We start from the raw sequence: 13461 nt of genomic DNA on the forward strand, positions 1-13461 counted from the left end.
AATGCATAAGCTGAGGCTGCATGTTTGGTTTAAAAACAATTAAACAGCAAACCGTATGCACACACAGTCCTCCGTGTCCATTAGGGCACACGACTGGCCTACAGCTGTTATGGAAATGGTTAGCACGGCTGCACTAATCTGACCAAGATACAAACCTCCCGGAGCCTTGTCACTCAGAGAAGACAAAGAATAGGCAGAGAAACACACACTCACACAGACATACACACACAGACGCACACACACGCACGCACGCACGCACGCACGCACACACACACACACACACACACACACACACACACACACACACACACACACAGACGCACACACACGCACGCACACACACACAGTCAAGCATGCACAGACACACATGCACACACACACACAGACAAGCACGCACAGACACGCATGCACACACACACGCGCACACACAGAAGCATTTAAAGTGTTGTTCAGCCCCCTAAGTCAGTGAAAGGCGAACCCCCCACACACAAACACTTTAAGGCAAAGGGGCAGGAGAGGAGAGGTGAGAGGTAGGGTGGGAGGGAGAGAGAGGGAGGGTAGGAGGGCGGGTGAGAGGGAGGATGGGAGGGAGGGTGAGAGGGAGGGTGGGAGGGAGAGTGAGAGGGAGGGTGGGAGGGAGGGTGAGAGGGAGGGTGGGAGGGAGGGAGGGTGGGTGAGAGGGAGGGTGAGAGGGTGGGAGGGAGGGTGGGTGAGAGGTTGAGAGGTTGAGAGGGAGGGAGGGAGGGAGGGAGGGAGGGAGGGAGGGAGGGAGGGAGGGAGGGAGGGAGGGAGGGAGGGAGGGAGGGATGGGAGGGAGGGTGAGAGGGAGGGTGGGAGGGAGGGTGGGTGAGAGGGAGGGAGGGTGAGAGGGAAGGTGGGAGGGAGGGTGGGAGGGAGGGTGGGTGAGAGGGTGAGAGGGAGGGAGGGTGGGTGAGAGGGTGAGAGGGAGGGAGGGAGGATGAGAGGGAGGGAGGGAGGGTGGGTGAGAGGGAGGGAGGGAGGGTGAGAGGGAGGGTGGGAGGGAGGGTAGGAGGGAGGGAGGGAGGGAGGGGAGGGAGGAGGGAGGGTGGGTGGGAGGATGAGAGGGTGAGAGGGAGGGAGGGAGGGTGGGAGGGAGGATGAGAGGGAGGGATGGAGGGAGGGAGGATGAGAGGGGGAGGGAAGGAGGGAGGGAGGGTGAGAAGGAGGGAGGGGGGAGGGAGGATGCGAGGGAGGGAGGGTGGGAGGAGGGAGGATGAGAGGGGGGGAAGGAGGGAGGGAGGGTGAGACGGAGGGTGGGAGGGAGGGAGGGGTGAGAAGGAGGGTGGGAGGGAGGGAGGGAGGATGAGAGGGAGGGAGGGTGGGTGAGAGGGAGGGAGGGTGAGAGGGAGGGTGGGAGGGAGGGAGGGTAGGAGGGAGGGTAGGGTAGGATGGAGGGAGGGAGGGTGGGAGGGAGGATGCGAGGGAGGGAGGGAGGGAGGGTGGGAGGGAGGATGAGAGGGGGAGGGAAGGAGGGAGGGATGGTGAGACGGAGGGTGGGATGCGAGGAGGGAGGGAGGGTGGGAGAGAAGGAGGGTGGGAGGGAGGGAGGATGAGAGGGAGGGAGGGTCGGTGAGTGGGAGGGAGGGAGGGTGAGAGGGAGTGTGGGAGGGTGGGTAGGAGGGAGGGAGGGTGGGTGAGAGGGTGAGAGGGAGGGAGGGAGGGAGGGAGGGAAGATGAGCGGGTGAGTGGGAGGGAGGGAGGGTGGGAGGGAGGGAGGATGAGAGGGAGGGATGGAGGGAGGGAGGATGAGAGGGGGAGGGAGGGAGGGAGGGAGGGAGGGAGGGAGGGAGGGAGGGAGGGAGGGAGGGAGGGAGGGAGGGTGAGAGGGGGAGGGAAGGAGGGAGGGAGGGTGAGACGGAGTGTGGGAGGCAGGGGAGGGAGGGAGGGTGAGGAGAGTGGGAGGCAGGGGAGGGAGGGAGGGTGGGAGAGAAGGAGGGTGGGAGGGAGGGAGGATGAGAGGGAGGGAGGGTCGGTGAGTGGGAGGGAGGGAGGGTGAGAGGGAGGGAGGGAGGGAGGGAGGAGGAGGGAGGGAGGGAGGGGGATGAGAGGGTGAGAGGAGGGAGGGAGGTGGGAGGAGGGAGGATGAGAGGGAGGGATGGAGGGAGGGAGGAGAGGGGGGAGGAGGGAGGGAGGGAGGGAGGGAGGGAGGGAGGGAGGGAGGGAAGATGAGAGGGTGAACGGGGGGAGGGAGGGAGGGAGGGTGGGAGGAAGGAGGGTGGGAGGGAGGGAGGATGAGAGGGAGGGAGGATGGGAGGGAGGGTGAGAGGAGTGTGGGAGGGAGGGAGGAGGGAGGGAGGGGGAGGGAGGGAGGGAGGGAGGGAGGGAGGAGGGAGGGAGGAGGGAGGGAGGGAGGGAAGTGAGAGGGTGAGAGGGAGGGAGGGAGGGAGGGAGGGTGAGGAGAGTGGGAGGGTGGGAGGGAGGATGAGAGGGGGAGGGAAGGAGGGAGGGAGGGTGAGACGGAGGGTGGGATGCGAGGGAGGGAGGGAGGGTGGGAGAGAAGGAGGGTGGGAGGGAGGGAGGATGAGAGGGAGGGAGGGTCGGGTGAGTGGGAGGGAGGGTGAGAGGGAGTGTGGGAGGGAGGGTAGGAGGGAGGGAGGGTGGGTGAGAGGGTGAGAGGGTGGAGGGAGGGAGGGAGGGAGGGAGGGAGGGAGGGAGGGAGGGAGGGAGGGAAGATGAGAGGAGAGGAGGGAGGGAGGGAGGGAGAGGGAGGGAGGGAGGGAGGGAGGAGGGAGAGGGTGAGAGGGAGGGAGGGAGGATGAGAGGGAGGGATGGAGGGAGGGAGGATGAGAGGGGGGAGGGAAGGAGGGAGGGAGGGAGGGAGGGAGGGAGGGAGGGAGGGAGGGAGGGAGGGAGGGAGGATGAGAGGGGGAGGGAAGGAGGGAGGGAGGGTGAGACGGAGTGTGGGAGGCAGGGAGGGAGGGAGGGTGAGGAGAGTGGGAGGCAGGGAGGGAGGGTGAGAGGGAGGGTGGGAGGGAGGGAGGGAGGGTGAGAAGGAGGATGGGAGGGAGGAGGATGAAAGCCACAGCTCTCAGAAATAATTACCTCCATAAGATCCATCTCCTTTTGTTATAGCGAGGGACGAAGGACAGAGAGAAAAACAGAAGACACAAAGTGATGGATGAGACAGGTCTCTTTCTGATTGGTCTGGTGGGTGGAGACAGGTCTCTTTCTGATTGGTCTGGTGGGTGGAGACAGGTCTCTTTCTGATTGGTCTGGTGGGTGGAGACAGGTCTCTTTCTGATTGGTCTGGTGGGTGGAGACAGGTCTCTTTCTGATTGGTCTGGTGGGTGGAGACAGGTCTCTTTCTGATTGGTCTGGTGGGTGGAGACAGGTCTCTTTCTGATTGGTCTGGTGGGTGGAGACAGGTCTCTTTCTGATTGGTCTGGTGGGTGGAGACAGGTCTCTTTCTGATTAGTCAAGTGGGTGGAGAAAGGTCTCTTTCTGATTGGTCTGGTGGGTGGAGACAGGTCTCTTTCTGATTGGTCTGGTGGGTGGAGAAAAGTAACTTTCTGATTGGTCTGGTGGGCGGAGACAAGTCTCTTTCTGATTGGTCTGGTTCATATACAGCCTAATGGGGGTAGGACCACACACACACACACACACACACACACACACACACACACACACACACACACACACACACACACACACACACACACACACACACACACACACACACACACACACACACACACACAGGGATATATATACTCTCTCAGACACAACTACTGCACACTAACTTCACTTTGCTTCAGTCTTAGTTTCTTCATGTCTTACTGCTTAACACTACAGCTTGTTTTCCTCATTGACATAACAGTCTGTCACTGTTTCCAACACAAATACTCTCTGTCCTCCATTAGTTTCATCATAAAACTATGTAGATGATGGACAAACCTTGACTGAGAACAAGTCATATTTGTACAGCATGTACTTTCACTTGGATCTACGTTATTTTGTTCACATCAGCTCTAATCACCATCTAACTCTGTTATACAAATGAGGAAAAACAATCTAATTAGGACTAATGACTTTTGGCAGAGGTTTAAAGGCAGATAACAAAATGGTTGAACTCTGTGTGCCATGTTGTGGAAGAATTCCTTCTCACTGTCTGGGATCTAAACTGACATTCTTTATAAACTCAATTTACTTAAACTCTGCTGATTCACACACACACACACACACACACACACACACACACACACACACACACACACACACACACACACACACACACACACACACACACACACACACACACACACACACACACACACACACACACACACTTAGTTGTATGGTATTCAGCTAAAGTTAATGATGAGACAACTGGAGCAGGGCATGAGGAGTTACCATCACCTAGGGAGAACTGGTAGTAAGCGATGCTCAGGGAAACAAACACACATAAAGCAATAGGTTTTGATTATTGCATCGCTAACTTCCTGAGAAGTCACAGGGAAAGGGAGAGAGAGATAAATACTATTATCTCTGCTGCAGTGACCCTAGTCTACCTTCCAGCCCCACCTACAAATAGAACATCTCCTAGCAATTACACAGTCAAAACAGCATCAAACTTATTTAATGAAATCCACTCACATGTAAAGTCCTGCACATTAGCAATCTTCTATTCCCAAATGGCTCTACAATTATCTAGCTGTGTTCCCTATAGGTAATCATAGAATCAAATCCCATGTGTTCCCTATAGGTAATGATAGAATCAAATCCCATGTGTTCCCTATAGGTAATCATAGAATCAAATCCCATGTGTTCCCTATAGGTAATCACAAAATCAATGCTGCTCGATAGCAAAGAAAGTTCAGATATTCTGAAAAGTCTGAAATTAATATCCATACTTCTCTCCAACCGTCTCCTGTATACTGTAAAAGGAAACACTTCAAATGTTATACTAGGGGCCTCATGAAAGAATATCGTTGTTCCCAAAAAATGATGTAGTGTGGGCAAAAGCAGGGCATCCAAGAATGCGCCTGAGCTTGGGTACCGGTCGTTGAGTCAAACCCTACACTTCCTTGTGGAAATTCACTATGTGGCAGGAGAATGGAGGTATACAACTGACTGAGAAAGAAGACAGAGTGTTTAATAGTGGAACATTTGAAAAAGGTACAGAAGGGGAGTATTACTTTGGACAGGTTTAAAACATTATGTTCACTGGTTGAAATGTCAAAAAGATTTGCATGGTAAGTTGTGGCGGAGACCGAAAAGGACAGGAACAGAGAGAGAGTGGAGAGAACGTGTGAGTGTGTGCGAGTGAGAGACATAATTTGACTTTTAGCAGAGTGAGGGGGAGAATAGGGGTGTGTGATAAAATGCACAGTAATGATTTATCTAAGCTGGCTTGTCTTGTGGCCCTGAACTTTACTGAATCACCTTTGATCCACTTCTAATTGAAACCAAACGTGTAGATGGCCTACTTCTCTCAATATGTCAGCTATCTCTCTCTTCTATTCTCCATATGGTCAAGGCTGTGTGTGTATTGTGTGTGTGTATTGTGTGTGTGGGTGTGTATGTGTGCTTTTGTGTGTGCGAGGTGAGAGGGAGAGAGAGAGAGAGAGAGAGAGAGAGAGAGAGAGAGAGAGAGAGAGGGAGAGAGAGAGGGAGAGCTGCTTTCACATCTGGTTTGCGTGGCCGTGAATAAACAGGATACTTTGGGGAGCACAGATTAATGTCTAACACACACATACATTAATAGTGGCTGGAATGCCATTCAAAACATGTTAGCCGTCCCCCTCCCGACAGGTCAAGCAAAGCAAAAACCTACACCGTAACCCCTTCTCCACACCGTAACCCCCTTCTCCACACCGTAACCCCGTCTCAACACCGTAACCCCGTCTCAACACCGTAACCTCCGTCTCTACACCGTAACCCCCGTCTCTACACCGGAACCCCGTCTCTACACCGTAACCCCCGTCTCCACACCGCAACCCCGTCTCTACACCCTAACCCCCTTCTCCACACCGCAACCCCGTCTCTACACCCTAACCCCGTCTCTACACCGTAACCTCCGTCTCTACACCGTAACCCCCGTCTCTACACCGGAACCCCGTCTCTACACCGTAACCCCCGTCTCCACACCGCAACCCCGTCTCTACACCGTAACCCCCTTCTCCACACCGCAACCCCGTCTCTACACCGTAACCCCCGTCTCTACACCGCAACCCCGTCTCTACACCGTAACCCCCATCTCTACACCGCAACCCCGTCTCTACACCGTAACCCCGTCTCCACACCGCAACCCCGTCTCTACACCGTAACCCCCTTCTCCACACCGCAACCCCGTCTCTACACCGTAACCCCCGTCTCTACAACGCAACCCCCGTCTCTACACCGTAACCCCCGTCTCTACACCGCAACCCCCGTCTCTACACCGTAACCCCCGTCTCTACACCGTAACCCCCGTCTCTACACCGTAACCCCGTCTCTACACCGTAACCCCGTCTCTACACCGTAACCCCGTCTCTACACCGTAACCCCCTTCTCCACACCGCAACCCTGTCTCTACACCGTAACCCCCTTCTCCACACCGCAACCCCGTCTCTACACCCTAACCCCGTCTCTACACCGTAACCCCCGTCTCTACACCGTAACCCCGTCTCTACACCGTAACCCCGTCTCTACACCTTAACCCCGTCTCTACACCGTAACCCCGTCTCTACACCGTAACCCCGTCTCTACACTGTAACCCCCGTCTCTACACCGTAACCCCCGTCTCTACACCGCAACCCCGTCTCTACACCGTAACCCCGTCTCTACACCGTAACCCCCGTCTCTACACCGCAACCCCCGTCTCTACACCGTAACCCCCGTCTCTACACCGTAACCCAATTCTCCACACCGCAACCCCGTCTCTACACCGTAACCCCCTTCTCCACACCGCAACCCCGTCTCTACACCGTAACCCCCGTCTCTACACCGTAACCCCGTCTCTACACCGTAAACCCCGTCTCTACACCATAACCCCCGTCTCTACACCGCAACCCCCTTCTCCACACCGCAACCCCGTCTCTACACCGTAACCCCCGTCTCTACACCGTAACCCCGTCTCTACACCGTAACCCCCGTCTCCACACCGCAACCCCGTCTCTACACTGTAACCCCCTTCTCCACACCGCAACCCCGTCTCTACACCGTAACCCCGTCTCTACACCGTAACCCCGTCTCTACACCGTAACCCCCGTCTCTACACCGCAACCCCGTCTCTACACCGTAACCCCGTCTCTACACCGCAACCCCCGTCTCTACACCGCAACCCCGTCTCTACACCGCAACCCCCGTCTCTACACCGTAACCCCGTCTCTACACCGCAACCCCGTCTCCACACCGTAACCCCGTCTCTACACCGTAGCTAAATGACGTAAATGTAATATAAATGTAACCCATCGTCTCTACACCGCAACCCCCGTCTCCACACCGTAACCCCGTCTCTACACCGTAACCCCCGTCTCAACACTGTAACCCCCGTCTCAACACTGTAACCCCCGTCTCTACATCGTAACCCCGTCTCTACACTGTAACCCCCGTCTCAACACTGTAACCCCCGTCTCTACACCGCAACCCCCGTCTCAACACTGTAACCCCCGTCTCAACACTGTAACCCCGTCTCTACATCGTAACCCCCGTCGCAACACCGCAAACCCGTCTCTACACCGTAACAGCCTTCTCTACACCATAACCCACCGTCTCTACACCATAACCCAACTCTCTATACCGTAATCCACCTCTCTACACTGATACCCACCTCTCTACACTGGAACCCACCTCTCCACACCGTAACCCCCGTCTCCACACAGTAACCCCCTCTCCACACCGTAACCCCCGTCTCCACACAGTAACCCCCCTCTCCACACCGTAACCCCCATCTCCACACCGTAACCCCCCTCTCCACACAGTAACCCCCCTCTCCACACAGTAACCCCCCTCTCCACACCGTAACCCACCGTCTCTACACCATAACCCAACTCTCTACACTGTAACCCACCTTTCTACACCGTAATCCACCTCTCTACACCATAATCCACCTCTCTACACCGTAACCCACCTCTCTACACTGTAACCCACCTCTCTACACTGATACCCACCTCTCTACACTGTAACCCACCTCTCTACACTGATACCCCCCTCTCTACACCGTAACCCACCTCTCTACACCGTAACCCACCTCTCTACACTGATACCCACCTCTCTACACTGTAACCCACCTCTCTACACTGATACCCCCCTCTCTACGCCGTAACCCAGCTCTCTACACTGATACCCACCTCTCTACACTGTAACGCAGCTCTCTACACTGTAACCCACCTCTCTACACTGTAACCCCCGTCTCCACACTGTAACCCACCTCTCTACACTGTAACCCCCCTCTCTACACTGTAACCCACCTCTCTACACCATAACCCACCTCTCTACACTGTAACCCCCCTCTCTACACCGTAACCCCCATCTCCACACCGTAACCGACTCAAAGAAAACCATTAATCTTTATTTGTCTCCGAATGTTTTACAGTGCTGCTACACTTATTAGTGTCTGGCAGACCCTGGTCTTAGAGTTAGGTTAGGGTTAACCCAGACTCTGGCCTTAGGGTTAGGTTAGGGTTAACCCAGACTCTGGTCTTAGGGTTAGGGTTAACCCAGACCCTGGTCTTAGGGTTAGGTTAGGGTTAACCCAGACTCTGGTCTTAGGGTTAGGGTTAACCCAGACTCTGGTCTTAGGGTTAGGTTAGGGTTAACCCAGACCCTGGTCTTAGGGTTAGGTTAGGGTTAACCCAGACTCTGGGCTTAGGGTTAGGGTTAACCCAGACTCTGGTCTTAGAGTTAGGGTTAACCTAGACCCTGGGCTTTTAATTGCTTTGGTCATGAGAAAGGAAATGAAGGCTCACTCCAGGGAGAGACGTGTGTGTGTGTGTGTGTGTGTGTGTGTGTGTGTGTGTGTGTGTGTGTGTGTGTGTGTGTGTGTGTGTGTGTGTGTGTGTGTATGTATGTATGTATGTATGTATGTATGTATGTATGTATGTATGTATGTATGTATGTATGTATGTATGTATGTATGTTGTGTGTGTGTGTGTGTGAGAGAATCTTCCAAAGGTAGAGTTTCTTAAGTCTGCCTGCATGCCTGCATGGGATGTCCCTGCATATGGGATGGTGGCATGTGTGTGTGTCTGTGTCTGTGTCTGTGTCTGTGTGTGTGTGTGTGTGTGTGTGTGTGTGTGTGTGTGTGTGTGTGTGTGTGTGTGTGTGTGTGTGTGTGTGTGTGTGTGTGTGTGTGTGTTGGGGATATAGGCGTAGCACCATAATGGGAACAGCATGCTCATTCTGGGGAGATTAGGTGGACTGGACGGGCTGACTCAGGCGAGTGAGGGAGAGAGGGAGGGAGGGGTACATGGTGTGGGGGTAGAGTTTGGGTAAGGGATGGGGGAAACAAGGAGTAAGAGCAGCAAGTCCCAGATTTGAATTGTAGGCAATTCAAATCCAAGAAAGGCCATATAAAACCATTAATAAATCATTGGCCTTACCTTGTTGTTTAGGGCAGTCTTTTACATGGTAAAGTTGGTGTAGACTCAGGCCATCCTCCTCTCCTCCCAGTCCCTGCTGGTGGAGCTGTAGCTTCCTCAGACCCTCGTTCTGCTGGTGGCGCGGGGAGCGAGCGTGCTGCACCAGGTTCAGACAGGCCTTGGTGGAGTAGTCACACAGGGCACAGTAGTACACACACTGTTCACTGCCGCACGCACTCTCCTGCTTCTGCAAGTGCTGTAGGCGAGAGGAGAATAGAGCAGAGAGATTGTTAACATTTCTGTGAGAATGCTTTTTGAATGATGGTCAAGGTCAAAAGTGAAATGAATCATTTGAGTGACTTTGCTCTCGATTCGTACAGACAGCTAACCTGTTGATACCTGAAGCACAGTAAACTGGGACACACTGTTATCTAGTCGGGCAAAAACCATGTTTAAAATGGAAAATGTAGGAAGGAAAAAAAGAACAAAGGATATTTCTCTTCCTTTATCTGAGCAGACAGCAAAACAAATATAGTGTGCTTAGAAGAATGAAAGGATGTGAATAAGCGTACGGAAGAAAAGCCTGATAGTACTGACAAAGAGGAGAGGAGAGACAAAGAGGAGAGGAGAGACAAAGAGGAGAGGAAAGACAAAGAGGAGAGACAAAGAGGGGAGGAGAGACAAAGTGAGAACAGGAAAGACAAAGTGAGGAGAGGAGAGACGAGGTGAGGAGAGGAGAGGAGAGACACAGTGAGGAGAGACGAAGTGAGGAGAGGAGAGACAAAGTGAGGAGAGGAGAGACAAGGTGAGGAGAGGAGAGACAAAATGAGGAGAGACGAAGTGAGGAGAGGAAAGACAAAGTGAGGAGAGACAAAGGGAGAAGAGGAGAGACGAAGTGAGGAGAGACGAAGTGAGGAGAGACGAGGGAGGAGAGACGAGGTGAGGAGAGAAAAGATGAGGTGAGGAGAGGAGAGACAAAGTGAGGAGAGGAGAGACGAGGTGAGGAGAGGAGAGACAAAGTGAGGAGAGGAGAGACAAAGCGAGGAGAGGAGAGACGAGGTGAGGAGAGGAGAGACAAAGTGAGGAGAGGAGAGACAAAGCGAGGAGAGGAGAGACGAGGTGAGGAGAGGAGAGACAAAGTGAGGAGAGGAGAGATGAGGTGAGGAGAGACGAAGTGAGGAGAGGAGAGACAAAGTGAGGAGAGACGAAGTGAGGAGAGACAAAGTGAGGAGAGGAGAGACAAAGTGAGGAGAGGAGAGACAAAGTGAGGAGAGACAAAGTGAGGAGAGGAAAGATGAGGTGAGGAGAGACGAAGTGAGGAGAGGAGAGACAAAGTGAGGAGAGACAAAGTGAGGAGAGACGAAGTGAGGAGAGACAAAGCGAGGAGAGGAGAGACGAGGTGAGGAGAGGAGAGACAAAGTGAGGAGAGGAGAGATGAGGTGAGGAGAGACGAAGTGAGGAGAGGAGAGACAAAGTAAGGAGAGACGAAGTGAGGAGAGACAAAGTGAGGAGAGGAGAGACAAAGTGAGGAGAGGAGAGACAAAGTGAGGAGAGACAAAGTGAGGAGAGGAAAGATGAGGTGAGGAGAGACGAAGTGAGGAGAGAAAAGATGAGGTGAGGAGAGATGAAGTGAGGAGAGGAGAGGCAAAGTGAGGAGAGACGAAGTGAGGAGAGACAAGGTGAGGAGAGGAGAGACAAAGTGAGGAGAGGAGAGACAAAGTGAGGAGAGGAGAGACGAGGTGAGGAGAGGAGAGACAAAGTGAGGAGAAGAGATGAGGTGAGGAGAGACAATGTGAGGAGAGGAGAGACAAAGTGCGGAGAGACGAGGTGAGGAGAGACAAAGTGAGGAGAGGAAAGATGAGGTGAAGAGAGACCAAGTGAGGAGAGACGAAGTGAGGAGAGACAAAGTGAGTAGAGGAGAGACAAAGTGAGGAGAGGAGAGACAAAGTGAGGAGAGGAGAGACAAAGTGAGGAGAGACGAGGTGAGGAGAGACAAAGTGAGGAGAGGAAAGATGAGGTGAAGAGAGACGAAGTGAGGAGAGGAGAGACAAAGTGAGGAGAGGAGAGACAAAGTGAGGAGAGACGAAGTGAGGAGAGGAAAGATGAGGTGAGGAGAGATGAAGTGAGGAAAGGAGAGACAAAGTGAGGAGAGACGAAGTGAGGAGAGGAGAGACAAAGTGAGGAGAGACGAAGTGAGGAGAGGAGAGACGAAGTGAGGAGAGACAAAGTGAGGAGAGGAGAGACGAGGTGAGGAGAGACAAAGTGAGGAGAGAAAAGATGAGGTGAGGAGAGATGAAGTGAGGAGAGGAGAGGCAAAGTGAGGAGAGACAAAGTGAGGAGAGACGAAGTGAGGAGAGACGAGGTGAGGAGAGGAGAGACAAAGTGAGGAGAGGAGAGACAAAGTGAGGAGAGGAGAGACGAGGTGAGGAGAGGAGAGACAAAGTGAGGAGAGGAGAGATGAGGTGAGGAGAGACAATGTGAGGAGAGGAGAGACAAAGTGCGGAGAGACGAGGTGAGGAGAGACAAAGTGAGGAGAGGAAAGATGAGGTGAAGGGAGACCAAGTGAGGAGAGACGAAGTGAGGAGAGACAAAGTGAGTAGAGGAGAGACAAAGTGAGGAGAGGAGAGACAAAGTGAGGAGAGGAGAGACAAAGTGAGGAGAGACGAGGTGAGGAGAGACAAAGTGAGGAGAGGAAAGATGAGGTGAAGAGAGACGAAGTGAGGAGAGGAGAGACAAAGTGAGGAGAGACGAAGTGAGGAGAGACAAAGTGAGTAGAGGAGAGACAAAGTGAGGAGAGGAGAGACAAAGTGAGGAGAGGAGAGACGAGGTGAGGAGAGACAAAGTGAGGAGAGGAAAGATGAGGTGAGGAGAGACGAAGTGAGGAGAGGAGAGACAAAGTGAGGAGAGACGAAGTGAGGAGAGACAAAGTGAGGAGAGGAGAGACAAAGTGAGGAGAGGAGAGACAAAGTGAGGAGAAGAGAGACGAGGTGAGGAGAGAAGAGACAAAGTGAGGAGAGATGAGGTGAGAAGAGGAGAGACAAAGTGGAGTTTTTGAAAAGGTGTCTTCAAAAGTTAATTTGAAAAATCTATTATTTCTCAGACACACAAGGATGCCGAAAGTGCTAGGATTCACAGTGTGTGTATGTGTGTGTTGTGCGCCCACATGTGTGTGTGGTTGTGTGCGGGTGTGTGTGTGTGTGTGTGTGTGTGTGTGTGTGTGTGTGTGTGTGTGTGTGTGTGTGTGTGTGTGTGTGTGTGTGTGTGTGTGTGTGTGTGTGTACCTAGCGGGGCTTCCTAAATTTCCTCATCAAATGAAATAGTAAAAACGAAGAAAGTAAAAGAAGGAGCGTCTGCAGAGCAGTGTTTTGTGTGAGAGATTCTCTAGTCATTACTGTGAACAGCAGGGGAGGTCTATTCAGTGTGTGACTGTCACTTGCAAGCTTTACTTTTCACCAACAACAGTTGCTACTAGCATTGCAGCCATCCGTGCAGCTACCCCCTACCCCCATCCCTGACCTCCTACCACACCCACATCACCACCCATCCCCCCAACCTCCATACACCCGGGGAAGCCAAGCATATCAAGTGTGCCTCCATAGATGGCAGCCTAATGAACAATGAGCAGAAACAAAAGGCCAGGCTACAGGCTTTATTAACTGTTCCTCTGCTAGAGCACAAAACAGACCTCAGAGAGAGGAAGGGAGGGGGGGTACACAGGCAAGCTGCAGGTGTCTGTGTGTTTGAGAAAGCGACAGAGAGAGAGAGAGATAGAGAGAGACAGAGAGAGAGAAAGAGAGAGAGAGAGAGAGTGAGAGAGAGAGAGTGAGAGAGAGAGAAAGAGAGAGAGCGAAAGAGAGACAGAGAGAGAGAGAAGAAGAGAGAGACAGAGAGAGCGAAAGAGAGAGAAAGACAGAGAGAGAGAGTGAGAAAGAGAGAGAGA

General features: G+C 53.4%; 1 protein-coding gene across 6 annotated transcripts in view; it reads right to left on the bottom strand.

The window, feature by feature from the left end:
* Nucleotides 1-13461, bottom strand: part of LOC106590546 (zinc finger homeobox protein 4) — a 180579-nt gene that overhangs the window by 54111 nt on the left and 113007 nt on the right. For all 6 annotated transcript variants that reach the window (XM_014181654.2, XM_045710976.1, XM_045710975.1 and 3 more), the window contains exon 6: nt 9543-9777. In XM_014181654.2, coding sequence (XP_014037129.2) covers nt 9543-9777 — 235 coding nt within the window. The remainder of the gene's footprint in view (nt 1-9542; nt 9778-13461) is intronic.

Source organism: Salmo salar, chromosome ssa29, assembly GCF_905237065.1.
Source record: "Salmo salar chromosome ssa29, Ssal_v3.1, whole genome shotgun sequence".
Taxonomy (NCBI): domain Eukaryota; kingdom Metazoa; phylum Chordata; class Actinopteri; order Salmoniformes; family Salmonidae; genus Salmo; species Salmo salar.